General features: G+C 42.8%; 1 protein-coding gene across 1 annotated transcript; it reads right to left on the bottom strand.

Moving 5' to 3' along the window:
* Nucleotides 1-1,478: 1,478 nt before the first annotated feature.
* Nucleotides 1,479-19,137, bottom strand: DENND10 (DENN domain containing 10). The gene is made up of 9 exons (XM_061162758.1): nt 19,028-19,137; nt 16,522-16,718; nt 15,073-15,152; nt 12,100-12,248; nt 11,052-11,163; nt 9,000-9,100; nt 6,734-6,841; nt 4,507-4,601; nt 1,479-3,023 (listed from the first exon to the last, which is right to left on the bottom strand). Exons 1-9 carry the CDS (start codon nt 19,080-19,082, stop codon nt 2,847-2,849), a joined length of 1,074 nt encoding a protein of 357 aa, XP_061018741.1. The 5' UTR covers nt 19,083-19,137; the 3' UTR covers nt 1,479-2,846.
* Nucleotides 19,138-20,992: the final 1,855 nt, after the last annotated feature.

Below are 20,992 nucleotides of genomic sequence, written 5' to 3'. Positions count from 1 at the left end.
AGTCTCAGGAAATGGCACTGCCGCTTACCGGCTTAGTCAGGACCACTAGCATCACCCTTACTCCCCTCCTGCCCCCGCCCCATTCAGTAGACCCGGCAGCCCTCTGTCCGCCAACACCCTGGCGCAGTCCAACAGCATCCCCTGCTGGTACTGCTCATCAATCCATTGCTAGCCTGCTCTTCTAAACCACACCTGCTTAAAAGCCTTAAATGGCCTCCCAGTACACCAGGATCAAGTCCAAATTCCTTGCCACGGCAGGTAGAAGACTTTATTCCTCTCCTGCCACTCCCGCTCCTTGCTCTGGACTGACGTCCATCAGTGTCTCTGAGCCTTCCCACACGCTGTTCCCTCTGTTCCAGGCTAACCTCTCCCTGGGCTTCAAGTCTGACCTGGACGTCAATCACTTTTCTCCAGGGAGCCTTCCAGGATTCGCAGGACTGAATTAGGTGCTCCTTCAGTGTGTTCCCATAGCGCTCATGTCTCGCCTAGCATTTGCCACAAGGCCATGCCATGGCCTGTTTGCTGACCCTATGCCCCCACAGATGGTGCATCTTGAGAGTGAGAACCATTGTCCTGGGCATCAAGGAAGCCCCAGGATACGATACACAGTGCACAGTGTAGAGTAGGCACTCACGTTTGTGTACTGGGTGGAGGGTGTTTCTAACACACCCTGCCCCAAGTCATCTCAGAACGCGCCTGTGGGGCTTCCCTGGGGGTCCAGTGGTTAAGAATCTGTCTTGCAATGCTAGGGACACAGGTTTGATCTCTGGTCTGGGAAGATCCCACAGGCTGTGAAGCAACTAGGCCTGTGCCACACAACTACTGAGCCTGTGCTCTCGAGCCCTGAAGCTGAAACCACTGAAGTCTGTGAGTCTACAAGCCCATGCTCCACAACAAGAAGTCACCGCAGTGAGAAGCCCTCACGCTACAATGAAGAGTAGCCACCGCTCACCACAACTAGAGAAAGCCTGCATGCAGTAATGAAGACTCACCACAGCCAAAAAAATAAATCTTAAAAAAAACACAATGCACCTGTGACTTTCAGTTTTCCCTAGGTCACAAAATGACAGTTATCTCCAAATTTGGTAAAAGGTGTTTCACCACGGCCTAAAAGGACAAAACCAGTCAAAATGATCTACCAGTCAGCTCCATGTAGCCACAAGTTTCTACTAAACAAAATGACAAATGTGCAAAGGCTCCAAGTGAAGATTTAGCCCCTGATTGATGATACAGTAGTAATGTGAGGACATCTTTTGGAAGATGACACTTGGACCTTAGAGTCAGCTCCAGGAAGGGGGTGTGGAGGAGGACCCGGTAAGGAAAGAAGGGCCAAGCCAGGGGTGGAAGGAGCCAGACTGCTTGAATATTCATATAGGTCTTTGGATAATCATCCCCAGGGGTCTGCATTTGACAGAGAGGGTTTTTCCTTTCGTTTGGCTGGAGTGGGGAGAAAGGGCACAATTTATGCCTTGAAGGGCTGAATATCAAAATATTTCACTTTATTTCTGTATCATAAATTTGTTATTTCAACAGCTTTGATCATGAGCTAATACAGTAATACAAAAAAAAAAATGAGGGTGAAAAAGACGTTAGTATTCATTTTCATAAAGTGCAGATTTAATTTTCAATTGTTTGCCCCAGTAAACATCATTTCACTTCAAATCCTCCCCTGCCCCCACCCAAGAAGAGGCTGTTTTAAAATTTTTTCCTTAACAAATGTCTACCACCCAGGATAAATGAAAGATCCAATAAATACAAGTTTTTCTGCAAACATTTTTCTGGTTAAGATTTCTGAGGACAAGAGTACTGAGTGAAAAAAATAACCTGTCATAATTAATATGAATACATATAACAAGAACGTAATTTAGACCCCCATGCTTATTTTGCAATTTTTAGGTCTCCAATTATGAAAAAGGTACCTAACTAAACAAGAATGGATACCTTCATATGTGGGCAAATTATTTTTACTGACGTTGTTTGAAGACATTCTCTGGTTTTGGCCTTTATGAGAAGTTAATTCTCACAGTCCCTCACCAATTATATAAGGTTGCTGTTTCAGTCAGACAGACATTTATATTCAAAATGGGCTTCTTCTCTTATGCTACTACATAAGGACTAGCCTCTTTTTTTTCAAAAGAATATTGCTAGCAAGTAGGTTAATTAAAGAGTACTCATGGCTTAAATTTGCCAAATGCTTACCTCTGCGACAGTATAAATATGGATTATTAAAGTTGTCTACTCAAGTATAAAATCTAGGCAAAACCCTTGTAATACAGGCAAAATATTCAAAGGCTAAGAAAAAAAAAATTCTTTTACAAGAAAGTGCAACTGCAAGGTCTTTTGAATGATCTTCTAGACAGTTCTGCAGAGAACTTAGTAGTTTGGCTCAGAAAGTAGAGTTCCTCATGAGGAATGAAAGTTCTTCCTAGAAGAATTCAAAGCAAAATTTCAGGCAGCTTTCTGAAAATAAACCATTAGTTTGTGGTTACACAATGAGATAAACTGGAACTTATAATAATGAAGGCCTTCAGATTTGCTGCGATTTGCAGGAGAACTTGACAGAGCTGCTCTGCTCTTACCCAGGGACGTTGGGCTTTTATAAAGTTACATAGGTGGTTACAGCACTTTGTAAACATTGAGAGTAGGCATGAAATTAATCAGATAGGAGGAAATCAGAAGTGTTTTCATGTGTGTTTCAGTGCTTTTTCAGGTCAAATTACAATGCTTTCAAATAAAACATTAAAAATATAACATTTTCTTGGTTATTTCCAGTATTTTACATAGTTAATGGATAATCGTGGTGCTAGGGCTTTAGATCAGTCATCAGTGATACATTCTGCCCACCGTCAGATTTTTAGCATTTGCTCCGCGGCGGCTAGATGGTAGAGGAAGTTTTCTGTGGCTGGCGGAAACCGTCTTTGCTTTAGTGCCTCATAATTGAGCACTCGCTTTTCTCCATCATCCGAAACTTCTGAGAATGGAGCCAGGTTGGTGAAGATTTCTTTTGTTTTTAGGGAGATATCCTTTAACAGAACAGGAAAATATACAATACGCTAGTATCCAAAAATTTGAATAGCTCTCCAGAAATTTTCCTGCTATTTTTTAAGTTTATCAGACTAATTTATAAATTATAAAAAATGAAACAAATTTAAAACAATAAAAAATAAATGTCACAGCTGACTTTGCGCAGCAGCAGTGGTAGGGGTAGGGGGAATATTTTAACCCTTTTTTTTTAAGTGCACAACTCAGTGGCATTTTAAGTACTTTCATCACGTTGTGCTGCCATCACCACTACCCATTCCCAGAACTTTTTCATCATTCTAAACCAAAACTCTGTACACATTAAATAATAACTCCCCACCCACCCCCGTAGACCTTGGCAATCACCATTAGTACAATGGTGATTTCCGCCGCTATGAACTTGCCTATTCTATTAATAGGTACTAGTGGAATCAAAACATTTGTCCTTTTGTGACTGGCGTATTTCACTCTGCATAACGTTTTCAAGGTTCATACATGCTATAGCACACGTCAGCACTTCATTCTAAGGCTGAGTAATATTCCACCGTATGTACACACCACATTTTGTTTATCCATCCATCCGTTGATGAACATCTGGGTTGTTTTCACCTTTTGGCCATTGTGAATAACGCTACTATGGACATGGGTACATAAATATTTATTTGAGTTCCTGTTTTCAATTTTTAACATAGAATTACCAAATCTATATTAATGCTGTGTTTGGCTTTTTGAGGAACCTGCTATTGTTCTTAGAACAAATCTCTTCCCAGAGTCCCCTCCTGCCTGGGATGAGCAGCCCGGCACCCGCCACACAGGCTTTCCTTCCCCTTCACTGACTGACATTCCCTTCTGGTGGCTGAGGACTCAGCAGGGCTCGCATTAAAGTCATATCTCTTTCCTGGTTTGCTGACATCATTAATTCATTCGGATATTTCTGAATTCTGAATACACACCAGGCACTACGTCAGACATTATACTGAGCCGTCTATGGATCACTTTTAGTCCATGAAAAACACTGTAATTCAAAACTCAAATTTATACATTTCACCAACACTGCTTTCACTCAAATGGTGATGGTGGAATGGGTGGGTAATGACCATCTGCCCAGGAGGAGAGTCTCAAGAGCCTGAGTTCTCAGGACAAAACCAATCCACCCCTCCAGGCCACAGCTGGGCGGGCCACCAGCATTGAAGAGAAAGGCGCTGCTGGTGAGTGCCCACCAAACCTATATCCCCTCTCACCACTTGAGGTTATATCTTCCACAATAACTGCTTGATTTTGGCACCAGCCCCCTGTATCTATCTCTTCCTGGAGCCTGGTAACTGACTGGCTCATCTTCATCAGGCCCATCCTGAAGACCTCCTCTGAGGAGCTGCCCATGGGCCTCTCCAGTCACTTCACTCTGTTCACGTGGACAGCAGATAACCTGCTGCTGCCAAAAGATGCCTTTTCGGGACCCCGTCAGTGGGAAGATGAAGGCATTACCTGTATAACTTGGCTGTCTGACTTCTCCGGATCTTCTGCCGACTGGACAATTAACTGACCAACTTCTTTATGCAGTTTGCCCATTGTCATGGCCTCTGGTGAAATCAAGAATATGTTATGTGAATGTTTAGACATTTACAAAATGAAAAATAATCATCTACATGACAATCCAAGTGACTGTACAGAGGGGATTCTGAAAAAACAATTGACAAGCCCCCACATCTCCATCCTGTTACTACACATAGATGAAGATGAGATGGCTGGATGGCATCACAGACTCAATGGACATGAGTTTGAGTAAGCTCCGGGAGTTGGTGATGAACAGGGAGGCCTGACGTGCTGCAGTCCATGGGGTCGTAAAGAGTCGGACATGACTGACTGAACTGACTACACACAAATAGGACGACACAACAGGAGCTAAGGCATGATCATGATTTATGTACTTCGTGTCCAAAGTAAAAATACATCAACGCCAAACCAAAATTCTGATAAGACAAAAACCTAATGAAAACTGACTACGTGTAGGTTGTGACTGTAAGCCAAGAGCCTGATGTTCCTGTCCATGGTTTCACAGGTGGGAATTCACGTTTATCTTTCTGGCAGGAATATTGTGGAAGCAGTGCTTCCTGTCAGTTCTGCAGAAGCATCTCAACAATCACAGTGTAAAGGCCATTAGGAATGAGCCAAGGCAGCAACCTGGGTTACAGTAATTATGGGCTGACCAAAAAGTTCGTTCAGATTTTTCTGTGACGAACTTTTTAGCCAACCCAATATCTACACTGCTATTTTCTGCAGCAAGAAGGTTAACAGAGATTTCTGTTTTAACACTCGAAAGGGACAGACTCCACTGGGATAAGCCCATTTTATTGACTCAGAGCAGCAGCGGACAGCAGGGAGTGGCCACGCTTTCTGGTCCAAACGCTTTAGCAGTTTCAGTGGCCCTGGCCACAGCTAGATTTCTACCACTCTGGCTTTACAAAAGGCAGCATCTCCTAAAGACCTGATACCATATTTTGAATTTTTCACCATGAATGTGTACTATGCTTGTAATTTCCAAGTGAACTAAAACAAGTTTTAGTTCTATTAATTGGAGGTTGCTAGATAAAACCTCACAGAATCAGAACCTACCTAAAAAATATCCCTCAATGGATAGCATTCAGCTGCTCCCAATTTTCGGAGAAAGATAAATGATAACACAAAAGTTGTTATCAGTAATTCTCTTCTAAAACCAAGACTTCACAATGTTCTGGGCTCAAAATGTATAAAACCCAAATCTTTTCTTCTTCATGCAGCTGTAATTTAGGATGATTTACAGTTTCCAAAGGTGACCCTATGACACCAGAACACCCTTTCTTGGTCTTTAGCCCCCAAGAATATTCATTCCCTGGTGTTTACTGAAACATTGTTCAAAAAGATTTTCCACACAGGAGCCATACTCAACCCTTGTGTAGTGACAGATGTCTGCACACTCTGATACTTTGTCCTTCATGAGGTGGAGTCTAAATTCTTTTCCCTTAATGACCTGCTTTAACAAATAGAATACAGAGGAAGTGACGGTATGTGACTTCCCAGACTAGGTCGCAGAAGACCCTGTGGCCCCCTCTGTCTTGAATTACTGTTGGGGTGACCAGCAGTCACGTGCTGAGAACACTCACGCTGTCCCAGGGAAAGGCCCCTGTGGTGAGGCCGCCTGTCCACAGCCATGTGAGCAAGCTTGGAAGGGATCCTCTTCGCCCCAGTTGAGCTTTCATTTGACTGCAGCCCTGCCAATATCTTGATTAAAACCTCATGAGAGACCCTGAGCCAGAACCTCCTAGCTAAGTCCCTCCTAAATTCTTGCCCATCAAAACTTTGAGATAATAAGTATTTGGTGTTATAAATCACAAAGTTTAGCAGTAATCTGTTATGCAGCAATAGATAACAAATACACCTTGTTTAAACAGAAAAGTGGAGAAACAAGATGAATAGACCATTGATCTTACTTGTATATGTATACAAGTGGAGTCTATATACACACACACACACACACACACACCATACAACCTAAGCACTCACATGTATCCTTAACGGTTAGGTCTACTAGAATGAGTGCTGTGTTCCAGACACAGAAAAATCCCTCCAGCACAACAGGTGAGTATTTGGTATTTAAATACTGAGAATCAGCCTAAAAAATACAACTGCTTGGCTTACATCCAGTGTCAAAATCAGAGAAGAACAGAGAACTAACCTTTTGCGAGGGGGGCAATGGTGATCTCACTGTCTGCCAGATTCACAAACACATCGTACAGGTCTGATCTATTGCTCACCTCCAAGTCCACAAATCCAGCGATGTAACCTGTGTTACAGGGAGGACCAGCGTTACTGGAGAAGGAGGAAATCACACTGTGAACATACCAAAACGGGAGTGAGTCTAAGAGCTCATCAGCTGCTCTTCTCTGCGTTACTTATCCAGGGCATTTAAGCTGTATCTGTGCTATTTCTTAAGGTGACATTATCGCCAACTGTCTGAAGAAACTCACACACCCCTCAGAATGTCCCCAAATTAGATTTTATGTCAAGGAAGAATGCTGAAGTAAAGCATCAGCTTTTCACTTGTCGCTATTTGGGTGAAGAATGACAGGAGGGAATTCCCTGGCGGTCCAGTGGTGAGGACTTGGTGCTTTCTCTGCTGGGTCCCGGGTTCAATCCTTGGTTGGGGAACTAAGATCCCCCAGGTCATACTATGCAGCCAAATAAAAAATAAAGTCTTTAAAAGAGAATGTCAGAGAAAACGTGTAGCAAGAATTCTCTTGACCACTGTCCCCTCCCAGGTCTCTGTCGCCAAGAAGTCACAGCCAAACACTGAGGTTCCTCAGGGATAGCATGGAAGAAATAGCATCATCGTCACCAACTTTAGATCAGATACAATAAACAATAAAGGAATCAAAGCAACTCAAGAATCAGCAGACTGGACTTCCATGGTGGTCCAGTGGTTAGGAATCCACCTGCCAATGCAAGCGACATGGGTTTGACCCCTACTCCAGGAAGACTCCACATGCCGTGGGACAACTAAGCCCGTGGGCCACAACAACTGAAGTCTGCGTGCCCTCGAGCCCATGAGCCGCAACAAAAGAAGCCACCGCAATGAGAAGCCTGCGTACCACAACTGGAGAGTAAACCCCGCTCGTTGCAACTAGAGAAAGCCTGGGTGCAGCAGCGAAGATCCAGTACAGCCGAAAATAAATAAAAAAGAATTAGCAGACTTTTGGAATTGGTGTTAAAACAAAGGTTCCCTGACTTTTTAGATTTCACAGAGAAATACAATTTAAAAAAATTGTTTTTTTTGGACCAATTTTACTTTACCAAGTGAGGACGTTTAAAAAAACAATGGCAGTAACAAAAGCAAACTTACCACAGAGCACCCAGACAAAGATTCCCTCAGGCCTAAGAAAATGTGATATATGATGACCAAAATCATATATCAAATATGATTCATAAAATCATTTCTATGATATATAAAATCATATATCAAATATTAAAAAAAAAAGATACTGCAGATTCCTAGAGAGAGAGGACACTATTCAGTAAGTGTTCCTGAGCCAAGTTGCTATCCAGATTGGAAAAACTAAAATAGCAGAACTCACACACTACCTACAAAAATAGTAATTCCAGGTAGATTAAAGGCTTAAATGGGGAAGAAAAAACTTTATAAATTTTTACAAAAAAAATATAGGAGAATATCTTTCTGCCTTTGGGATAGAAATTTTCTTAAACAAAATATAAAAGATAAAATCATAAGTCTAAAAACATCCCAACACATTAAGATTTCTATTCATCAAAAGATACCACGGGAGGAGACTACCTTGGTAGTCCAGTGGCTAAGTCTATGCTTCTACTGCAGGGGGTACAGGTTCAATCCCTGGTCAGGGAACTAAGATCCCACAAGCCTTGAAACATGCCCCACTCCATAAAAAGGAAAATGAAAAAGGTGGTAACTTGCAGGTGATATTGTATATTTTATAACAATTTTTTTATTTTATAATTTTTATCATAGTTGATTTACAATGTTGTATTAGTTTCAGGTGTACAAATTTTTTTAATTAAAAAAACTTTTTAAGGGAAAAAAAACTGGCTGCATTTACCAAAGAAGTAATAAAATAATCAACATTCTCCTTGCTGTGCTGTGCTTAGTCGCTCAGTCGCATCCAACTCTTTGCGACCCCATGGAGTGCAGCCCGCCAGGCTCCTTGGTCCATGGGGATTCTCCAGGCAAGAATACTGCAGTGGGTTGCCATGCCTTCCTCCAGGGAATCTTTCCAACCCAGGGATTGAACCCAGGTCTCCCATGTTGCAGGCGGATTTTTACTACCTGAGCTACCAGGAAAGCCCAACTTTCCCCTTAGGAATGCTCTAAAATAAAAACAAACAAAAAAATCCACCCCTCCCCTCCCCCCAAACAAACAACAACCCCGGTTAAAGCTGAGCTTCTCCTTCCCTGGGAGTCTGCTGCCTACCTGGGCACATCTGTAGGGCTTCCAGTTCATCGGCATCCAGGTGCACGTAGGAGTGAAGTATTGTCCAGTCCTGTCGATGCCATACCAGGGCAGGCAGAGTCCTGGGCAATCAAAGTGAGAACACAGATGGTTGCCAGCCCACCCCTGAGACTCCACCCGTCCTGTTCCCTCTTCTTCTGGGGGAGGAAACTGGCTTCCAGATGCAGAAGGAGAACAAACTCACTGTGCCGACACTTCCAGGCTTCAGAGTAAAGTAACGCGGTGTTTTGCTGTTGTTTAGTTGCTCAGTCATGTCTGACTCTTTGTGACCCCGTGAACTGTAGCCTGCTAGGCTCCTCCATCCATGGGATTTCCCAGGCAAGAAAACTGGAGTGGGTTGCCATTTCCTTCTCCAGGGGATCTTCCTGACCCAGGGATCGAACTCCCGAATCTCCTGTATTGGCAGGTGGATTCTTTACCACTGAACCACCAGGGAAGCCCAAGTGTTTTAAACACCACTTTTTGGGTTAGATTAGCTACAAAAAACTGAAGGTATTAGTTTCAAAAGATCTCCATGGTGGAAAGGAATGATGCTTTTAAAGTGCTCCCCCATGGTCCAGTGGTTAAGACTCTGCCTTCCACTGCAGGAGGTGTGGGTTCCATCCCTGCTTAGGGAGTTTCCCACATGCCTCACAGGGCAGCTGAAACAATAGCAACAACAATAATAATAAAGTGCTCTTCCCAATGCCCCACTCTGCAGACCACTACAGAGGTGGTCTGGGGGTAAAATCCAAAGTGGGCCCTGCAAGCAAGAAATATTTTTGAAGCCTCCCATTTCATATTTAAAATTCCAGCCAAACTTGCAAACTATACTTTGTGTTTGTTTTTATATGAAAATAAGTTTTCTTAAAAAACCTCCAGTGAAACAGCCACTTCATTCAGGAAGAAGTATGTGTTGAATGCACCTGTGGTTTTGTGAACCCTCTGGTGGCCTACTAGATATCTCAGAAACTGAGGACACTAAGGTTTCAGAAGCATAAATACAGAGGAAGAGGGAAAATGGGTGGAGAAACACAGAATTTGGGAGTGAGAGCAGGATAACAGTTCTGGTCGCATTACTGTGACCTGAGGCAATCACCATCCTAACAACCGTAATCATTTCTAGAGAGCACACTATGAGCAAGGCATGTGCTGAGCATGTTACACAAATTATTTCCAATCCTTAAACCAAGCTTATGAGGTGGGTATTACCAGCTTCATTTCACAGATAAAGAAACTGAGGTGTAGAAACATTACATATCTTTTATGTGGTCACAAGGCTAAGAAGTTATCTCCCAGGACTTTATTGCAGGTTTTTCTGCCTAGCAAGCCTTTTTCCTTCTCAGTATCTTACCACTTAGCCTCCACCTGCTTATCTATAAACAGGGCAGTCACACTTCCTCCCAGGGTTCTTCTCGTGAGTAAGTCCAATACATCTGAGTGATTTACACAATGCCTCACATACAGTGAATAGCATAAATGCTAGCTCTTCTACTTTTACAAAAGAATCTAACAACAAATCTAAGTTAGATTTGGCAAAGAAAACAAAATGAATCTATATTTACTATATAAATAAGAGTCTGTGATAGAACAGAATGGAAGAACAACTTGCCAAAAACAGGGGTCGGGCAACTATGGCCCATGAGTGTGCTGCCCTTCTTTGCACGTAAGGTTTCACCAGAACACAGTCATGCTCATTCATTTACGCATGTGCTGTCCATGGCTGCTTTTGTGCAGCCCATTGCAGCTGAGTAACTGGGACAGAAAGCATGTGGCTACAAGGCTGATAGCTACTCTCTGGCAAGGGAATGTCTGCAAACTTCCTGCTCCAAAATATTCATATTTCAAAATTTAAAGAAGAATCTGTTCAAACTCAGTGACCTTGAATACTAAATCTAAACCAAAGTGGTATTTCACCCCTAAGCTAACACGTCTTATTTATACCAATGTGCAAAGCAACAGGGTCCAGTGACACAGAGGACCCCAAAGTGGCTGCCGACAAAGTTTACACTTTTTAATGGTAAGAGATCATACCTGGTAAACTCCTGGACAGCCTCTATTTTGGGGTGATAGACGACAATTCTTTTCTTTAGCATCAGTGCTGTGTGTAAGATAACAGTTTCCATTCCAAACTGAGATACAATGTCTTAAAACAAAAGAAATTGTGAGTGCATTAAACATTATATAAGAAAATCAAGTTTTTATCAGAAATAATTCTTATCACATGAATGCTTAATTATTTTCAATACAGAGAATAAATTTTGGTAAATGTTATAAGTACAGAAGCACCTTAGTTGGTGGATGGGCGTATCACTCCATACATTTGCTCCCCAGGATGGGTGTTACGGTAGCTACACCCACTCCCACAAGGGACTGGATGCTGGGTGCAGAGGTGAAGCCAGATTCACAAGAAAGGGGAATTATATGAAGGGAATCACCATCTTTGGGGTTGTGAAAGCCTAAGTTTTAAGAAAAAAGGTTCACTGACTCCTCAAACCTACATACACATCACTGCACAAGTCCTTGTGAGAGACAGCTGGACAAACACCTAACACCTCAGCAGGGATGCTTAGAAACCATATGACACAGTGGGATTGGGGATGAGAATGAAGGCCAGCATAGCCTGCGGAATCCTTTCTTTCCTTGTTAAGGACACAAACTCTCGGCTCAGCTCTAGGCTGGACGTTCCAGCAAGGAAAGAGAGGCAGGGAGTTAGACTTGGAACTGGGGCAGGGGCTTTAGCTCCCCCCGAGGAAGAGGTCACTGCTAAGATCTAAGGAAAGGAAAACGATGGAAGTCAGTGGAGACTTCGACCTGCGAACTTCAGCACACTGATGAAAGAACTCTCTATAGACAGTTGGAATCATATGGAAAGAAACACCACACAAGTCTGGTTTCCTGACAGAGTTCTAACCACATAAGGAAATGGAGAACTACCTTTCCGCACAGGAAACAAATATCATGTAGATAAAAATATGTGGAAAGAGGAAATAACAGTCTAATGCAGACTGTCCTTGGCCTGGGGTTTTGTTGGTGTTGGGATGGATTTTTGTTTCTTTTTTGCATCTCTTTTTTTTTTTACCTTTGATGGAACCTGCAAGGTATGCCTTTCGGGCATCAAAGTCCTTGCTAAGGAAAGAGCCATTTTCTTCACTCTGGCATATCCCCTTCGTGAGAACTGCGATGTAGCTCTCCATCATCTTAACTGGGCTCCCGTGCTTCAGGTACATTCTGTGAAAAAGGACAAAAAGCAAGCGTGCTTCTAGTTAGCATGGACCACCTGGAGTAACACACCAAGGCCAGGCATGGGTACGTTCTAGAGAACCTGAGCCAACTTGCTACCACACTTCTGAATGCCTGCATCTTTTCATGACATGGTTACTTCTATAAGTTTACTTGAAAAATAAAACCACCACTGGAGAAAACGTCAACAGTTCTCTGCAGTCAGCTCTCGTTACATCTGGGGAGGCCAGCTGAGGTCCAGTTAGGCAGGAGAATGAACTAAGGACTTCCTGAGGCCCTGCTGTTCTCAAGAATACTGTATCCTTATCTGTTTTTATGTCTTACATTCACAGGTGGTGTCGTTGGGCATAGCAACTCTGTTTTATGGCTAGATTTCCTTTCTTAAGAAAGGAGTTTATGCACTGTCCACAGAGAAAGCAGCAATTAGTTGCAGAACATATATTTACTATTGGAGTTCTCAGAGGTAGCTATATTTAGATAATTAAGAAATCAAACTCCTCTAAATTTCTGGTGATAAATACACACTAGATACATTCATTAAATTAAAAAGGTCCAAAAAATGCTGACAGGAAGCCGGCTACATTTACAGCTCACATGTGAAATCAGGCCCCTCCCCTGCAATCTCTTCCTGTGAGAAACTAAACGTGAATTCTAGAGAAGCAGGTCTGGGTCTACTCGGACATTTTAGCAGCTAAAGGGGTACAAAATTGGGATGAACATAAAATAACTGTTTAAGACAGATCACTTGAAAACTATATTTATTGTAAATTAAGTGAAAAAAAGCATGGGATTTAACTGCTTATTAAATTTCATCAACTGTCAGTGTTTTTAAATTATTTTTGTGCACACACTGGGGAAAAAGAGGCAGAGGATAATGAATATGGTGAACTGTCATGTATAGAAAACAGTCAACCCCATGAACTCATCCAATGCTTACAGATAAAGAAAACAGCTCCAGTAAGACATAAGGAAGGCTGCCCTGGGGTGCGAGGGTCGGGAGGAACTGGAGGCTGGGAACTGGGGAAAATGGGGACTTAGGCTTCACTGTACACCGTACACCCTTTGGTGTTATTTGCATTTCTTTTTACTATTTCTTTTTACATTACCACCACCAAAGCAGAACAGAAAACCAAACGGCACCATTAAAATGATTACATATTTAAAAAATAAAATTTCATTAAAAAAATTAATTTAAAATTATAAAAAGGGGTCATGGCAGTGGGCCCAGATCGCACAGAGGGAATGGACCCAGCCATGTGGGGACTTCCCGGCCACTGTGCGCAGCGTGCTGTGAAGGGCACCTTCCCGCCATCAAAAAGTGCTTTTCTAACTAACACAACATTGTAAATCAACTATACCTTAGTAAAAATAAAAAAGGGAAAGTGAAAAAGTGTTTATCTCTGTGTGTGTAAAGAGGCACATGTGTTCATGGGGAGAACGAGTGTGCATGCAGACAGCATGTGGGTGCCAGGGCAAACACTTGAGGGTGTTAAGGGGGAGCAGACAGAGGAAGTGGTTGGCACCGGCTTGAGTCCTCATTCCTCCTGTAACTGTGACAGGGGGAGGGAATTCAGAGTGTGACAATGTCACAGCACTGCACAAGCTGAGAAACCCTCTGGGCTTCCTCCAGGGCAGGAAGTATATTCTAAAGCTACCTGGCCTTTGGAGGCCCAGAATATTTCCCAGTGAATTCAACTGAGTAACCTAACCTTGACTCAATCAAATGGAATGGGAGTCCACTGTTTGTTCAAAAACACCTCTGCAGTGTCTCTAGTTCATGGCTTCTGGATAGTGACCCTTCTAACAGTAATAATCTCCCTTTGTGTCAGTGCCTTATTTGCAGACAACTGTGTATATTCCACAGCGAGCCACACTCCTGGAATTTATCTCATGGAGAGCAAGAAGTTTTTCTTATCATAGCTGACTGCAAAAACAGTAAAACTTCATTTTGTCAAAATATAACCTAACTGTAACATTTAGGTCATGAGATGGTATTCTTACACTGTGTGTATGTGTGTGTATACATATATAAAAATGGCAAAAATGCAACCATTTATCAGGCTTATAGTGTGAAAAACAAAAACAATGCCTCTTATTCCGCCCCTATAAAAATCTACATATTGGATGTAAATCTGAGGGTAATACATAACACTGATAATTATAATTCTATCTAGTGACAATATTAGGGGAAAAAAAAAAGCAAAACACAAAACCCTGCAAAAGTCTTATTTAAAGAAAAAGATAATGTCTCTCACATATAAGAGAGATTACATTAATTTCACTAGATACACTTATCAAGGCAAGAAAGCAAACTAGTATACTTTAGGTTAATTTTTTCAACACTTGTGAAACTGAAGGAGTCCACTTGAATCATGATTAACCAGTTCATCAGTTTCTCAGCTCCTCAGCATTCCAGCTAAGAAATATTTTCCTGTCCTTAAGCATAAATCAAAATGCCTATTAGCCTTCCCCAAATGACTCCCACACACAGACTGACACAAATGAGCCAGCTCACCAATCCCATCCTAAGGAAAGTTCCAGCTTGGAAATGAGCAGAAGTAAAATACCAAAAGTGGCAAGTGACTCAAAATACCCACCTACAACAGTTGTGCAAACTGCCTTTTCTCTCCCCAACTACCGTTTTCCCTGATAACAGGAGCAGTACCATGGAAGTAAGACAAAATTCCTCTTTATAAAACAATGTCCAAACAGAAGGCTGAAATACGCTTCCTCATGTAGAAATCTGCTACATGACTATTGAGTAAGATCCTCATTTTTGTATATTAGCATTTAATACAGTTTTCATACAGACCTACACAATATCCTAGTGAAGGCGGCATATTTCTCTGGATTAAAATCTTTGGCGGTCAGAACAATAGAAAAATGAGTCACCTGTCCAAAACAAACAAAAAAAAGTACACTCTTTAAAGACACTTTAATAGAATTAATCTTTATTACTACATCCTAACAAGTCTCTTGTATAAGACAAACCAGCATTAAAAAGAAAAGACCAAAATGTAACAAGTCCTCACTTGCCTCTTTATACTTTTATGTGTATATTATTTATAAATATATATACACACATAAAAAATATTTTGTGTGAGTATATATATACATAAAAATTATATATACATATATTTAATTTCCTTTTAGTTAGAATTCTTTTCCTCAAAAACATAAAAATATTTCAAATATCAGAAATGTGAGTTTTTATTTAAAACCCCCTATCCTCATCAAAGCAGAATTAGGAATGCTATATCAGACCTACCACTTAGTGACTATTTTTCATTAATGAAATAGAAGGATGGAAAACAACATATATATGTTTCAGTAAAAATCATACTGTTCCCAAAATATTCAATTCTCTGTAGGATGTTATATAGGCTAAAGGGCATTGTTATAACCTTCATTTATTTATATGCCTCTATTACTACACATACAAATTTCCGATCATCATATACCTATTATTCCCATTACTATCTTTTTACGATTTACATTCTCTAATTATTAATCTGTTTTGTCTTAAACTTCTTATAGTTTCTAAACTGTTGCCTTCCTGTTACTTTAAACATAATTCCTTACATTAAAGCTGGTATCCTGAACATGCTTCACACCATCTGGTGACTGACTACAGAAATAGCCCCGAAATGCTAAAAGAAGTCTTCATCCAGAAACCAACCAGGGGCTCAGCCACTCTGTACTAACACTCTTTTCTCTGAAAAAACCTGCTGGTTATGCGGGACTAGTAAAGTCCAAAACGACCACATACTTACTGGCTTTTAGCCTGTCACCTTGATGGTGTCCATATCAAATGACACATACACAAAGTCTACTGAACACACAAAATTTCCTTAGTTATCCTTTCTATTCTTAACATACCCTTATCAAACATAAACCACTAAAAAAGTTTTCTTAACCAGGATAATTATATCCTTTAAAATAGTTTTTAATTATGGAAAAATATTTCTTCCCTCTATTAATCAAAGTCAAGGCTTTGAAAACCTTTCTACATTTCTACTCCATCCAAGTGTAACCTGGGAAAAGCGTCTGTATACCAACCGTGGGTCAATCAAACAATATATACCAATCAATATAATGATTGAGAGTGAAATGTGAAAGAGAACATTTCCAATTAAAATAATATATTTAATATTTTCCCAAAACATATTATGAATGAGGAAGTGTAAAGCTAAGGGTTATTAGAATAATGTTACATCACTTAAACTATTTCTCCATTTTGTTGACCCTCCTACAGTCATACCTTTTTCAAAATGGAAGAATCTGGAACTTCAACTGTTGTGATATAAAACCATGCTCTTCTGTACTGACCAAAGACAAAGGGATGGAGCAGTTTGTTTTCATCTGTAAGGCAGCATTTTCTCAGCAGCAGATTCCTTAAAGTAGCTGTGGTGGAAGGGTAACACCATACCCACAGAACTTCTCCATTTGTGTCCTTTTCTACGGTGGAAAGATGGTCACTGTGAGAATGTCAAACAGCGGCAAGGAAGTGAATTGATTGGTTACTTAGAAGCACTTCGTGGAATCAGTTTCAACACCCCATTTTACAAAGAAACCCAGAGCATGTGAGATCCCCCACCCCCAACCCCCAGTTCTCACCTACCTCTCCTGGTCCCATTAGCTAGCTCTCCTGATCTCGAATTTTAGGCCACCTGAGTAAGAAGTTTTTCTAACAATTCATGAATGAAAACATAGCTTTAGAGGTTTGGTAGGGTCTTCCCCATCTCCTCCCATACAAATTCTCATAAACTATAAATTTATCTTACGATCTAGTTGGAAGTATGTTTAATAAATACATAGAAAGGGTTTGTTGAAAACTGGAAATTAAGAAAATGGGGAAATCTCTGTCATATCATGCTATGCACTGATAGTATGAAGTCTATATTTAAAATTTTAATAATAATGGTTAAACAATCATACATGAAGTTTCACCACCAAAGTCAACACCTCAGTAACAAAACAAGAGCAATTTGCTAATAAAAACAACTCCAGGCAAAAAACAGCCTAAAATTTAGAGAAACAGTAACTGAACATATACCAGTAAAAATCCAATTTTTCATCTACAGACTTAAAAAAAAAAAAAAAAACCTTTATTATGAAAATGTTAAGTATAAAAAAAAAAGTAGAGAATGAGAAAATGAACCTTCATCACTCAGCTTCAGCAATTATCAACACCTGGTCCTCCTCTGGTCATCAGGGGAAGGAGCTCCACTCACCCCCATTATTTTTAAGCCATCCCTTTTAAATTCATGTCAACATGAAATATTTTTTTAAATGAATTGAAAATGCAGTAAGTCATCTTTTTCTTTGCTGATACCAGATAAAGTCACAGTTTAATTCAGTCTTAACTCGAAAGTACCTTCAAGGACTAAGAAGTCTGAACAACAAAGATCGCTCAGTCGTGGACGACTCTTTGAGACTCCATGGACTGTGTAGTCCGTGGAATTCTCCAGGCCAGAATACTGGAGTGGGTAGCCTTTCCCTTCTCCAGGGGATCTTCCCAACCCAGGCATCGAACCTGGGTCTCCCGCATGGAGGGCTGATTCTTTGCCAGCTGAGCCACAAGGGAAGCCCAAGAACACTGGAGTGGAAGATGTCTTAGGTACATAGGTTTTGTTTTGAACCAGTTTTAAAATCACATTAAAAATGAACACAGTATCTGTTCCCAGATAAATGCACTCCTTTGAGACAGTGAAAATAATCAGCAACATTTAGCCACATTTCCACCAGTTTTGCTAAATCCAAGCAATATGCTTGTGCACTAGGATTTAGGCATATATGAAAATCTCTGGAGAATATTTTTTCAAAGTACAATGGCATGCAGGGAACCGACAGACATTCCCCTAAACCAACCTCGTGCTCACTGTCGCTGTCGGCTGGACGTTCCTTCAAAACCATTGCACAAGTCTCGGGCATGCATTTCCTGCCGCCCGAAGATCCTAACGCACTTCCTTATTCATTGATTTACTCAAAAGAAACTGGGATTCCACCCACTATGATATTAATGCACGACCTCCCTCTTCGGATGCAGGCATTCTCCCCTAGTATGAGGTGGGGCTCTGGGGCTGGACTGCAAGGGTCCCCATCCTGGGTCCACCACTTCCTAGTGTGCCTTCTTGCACAAATGAAACCCTGGGCCTCCATCTGCTCCGTGAAGTGGGCATCAAACATTAGCCAGACCCCCTGGAGCCGAGGTGCGAGTCAGACGGGAAACAATCGATGCAGCACGCGCAGCACCCCGGGCCTGTAGCAGGCCATCGCGTTTGGAACCAGCTCGATCACATGACCGGGGCCAGCCGGGCGCCGGGCTAGCGCCCGTCTTCTGCCTCGCTCAGAGGGACCCCGGCCCTGCAGCCTCACAGACGTGCGGCCTGCAAGCTGCCCTCGGCCTCAACGGGGCCTCGCCTGAGCAGCTCGGTCAGCCTTCACGTCCAGGCTCGTCTGCAGCCCGGGGCGTCCAGGAGGACTCCCCTCATAGAATCCTGGAGGTTTCCGGGGTCCCCCCGCCCTGCCTCCCAGCCCGGGCAGGGCCCAAAACAAGGCCGCGGGCGCACGGGTCCAGGGCTGCAAGCCCGGCCCCTGCGCCGAGGAGGTCGGGCCCACAGCCCCTAGCCCAGGCCCAACTTGGAGGGGGCCGCGCCCTCCCCACCGCTGGCGGTGCTGCGGGCCGCGGCAGCAGGGGTCGCCTGGGGCCCAGGCGGAGACGGAACTGGGTACGGGCCTGCGGGGCAGGGCGCCTGTGTCCTCACCGATCAGCCCGACTCCGAGCATCAGCTGAGTGTCCGCAGCCTCTGTAGCAGCCATTTTCCGCAGCCGCCGCCGCCTCAGAGCGCGGAACCCAGCTCCCAGCCCGTAGGCCCCGCCCCTTATCCAGGCCCCGCCCCTCTTCCTGACCACCCAGGGGCCCCACCCGCTCGCAGGCCCCACCCTTCAGGCCCCGCCCCCCGCCCTGAAAACACCCTTCCTCCTCCAGGACCCGCCCCCCCGCCCTGAAGACACCTAGTCCCTGACCCGCTCTCCCGGACTTCTTGCCTCTGCACTCACTTTTGCCCCAGGCTCCTCACCCTGGAGTCCTGTCTCCTGTCTGTCATCCAGATCTTCATCCTCCGCCTTCTCAGTTCAGTTCGGTTCAGTCTCTCAGACGTGTCCAACTCTGCGACCCCATGGACTGCAGCACTGCCAGGCCTCCCTGTCCATCACCAACTCCCGGAGTTTACTCAAACTCATGTCCATTGAATCGGTGATGCCGTCCAACCATCTCATCCTCTGTCGTCCCCTTTTCCTCCCGCCGTCAATCTTTCCTGGCATTAGGGTCTTTTCAAATGAGTCAGTTCTTCGCATCAGGTGGCCAAAGGATTGGAGTTTCAGCTTCAGCATCAGTCCTTCCAATGAACATTCAGATTGATTTCCTTTAGGATGGACTGGTTGGATCTCCTTGCAGTTTAAGGGACTCTCAAGAGTCTTCTCCAACCCCACAGTTCAAAAACATCAATTCTTTGGCGCTCAGCTTTTTTTATAGTCCGACTCTCACATCCATACATGACTACTGGAAAAATCATAGCTTTGACTAGACAGACCTTTGTTGGCAAGGTAATGTCTCTGCTTTTTAATATGCTGTCTAGGTTGGTCATAACTTTTCTTCCAAGGAGCAAGCATCTTTTAATTTCATGGCTGCAGTCACCATCTGCAGTGATTTTGGAGCCCCCAAAAATAAAGTCTGTCACTGTTTCCCCATCTATTTGCCATGAAGTGATGGGACCAGATGCCATGATCTTAGTTTTCTAAATGTTGAGTTTTAAGACAACTTTTTCACTTTCCCCTTTCACTTTTATCCTCAACCCACCCTAATCTTCGCTTTTCCCCTCAGGCTTTCCTCATTCTACCTCTGCCCTCTGGTCTGGCTCCAAAGAGGTGTCCTGAGGTTGGAGGGAAGGTCTCCCCATTCATTCACTGGCTTATTCATCCAGCCATCCCCAAACAAAAAAAATAATTGAGGATTTAAACTGGCTTTGGAAATACAGGGTTGACCAAGACAGAGTATTCTAGTAGGGGACTTACTAAAACAGCCCAGAGTGATAAGCCTCTTGCAGTAAAATAGTGCTGTTTGTTAAAGAGTTGAATGGGCATGTGGTGATCTGAAATGGGTATTAAGGAAGGCTTCCCTCAGGGATACTTGAACAATGATCTGAATGATAGGAAGAAACCAGACTATTTGGGTGACTCCAGGATCCTTCCTTCTGAATTCTCTGTGTCTCCAAACCCAAATCACACAAAACTCATCAGGGACGGATGCTTAGAGTCTAGCCTAGCCTGTGCGCTGGCGCTCAGTCATGTCAGACTCTGCCTTTACCTGGACTGTAGCCCGCCCAGCTCTTCTGTCCATGGGGTTTCCCAGGCAAGAATACTGGAGTGGATTGCTACCATTTCCTCCTCCAGGGGATCTTCCTAACCCAAGGATTCAACTTGAGTCTCTTGCATCTCATGCATTGAGATGCATTGGCAGGCAGATTCTTTATCACTTGGCACCACCTGGGAAGCCCTTGGAGTCTATAGGCAAACAATTCACTCTTCATCTCATCTGATCTTTTCAAAAAAATTTTAATATGAAATATTTCATACATACATACCAATCTAAGAAAAACTTAATGACTACCACCCAACTTAAGAAATAAAGTATTACAGGGAGTTCCCTGGCGGTCCAATGGCAAAGACAC

Source organism: Dama dama, chromosome 15 (assembly GCF_033118175.1).
Source record: "Dama dama isolate Ldn47 chromosome 15, ASM3311817v1, whole genome shotgun sequence".
NCBI classification, from domain to species: Eukaryota; Metazoa; Chordata; class Mammalia; order Artiodactyla; family Cervidae; genus Dama; species Dama dama.
This window is presented reverse-complemented; position numbering and strand designations above follow the sequence as displayed.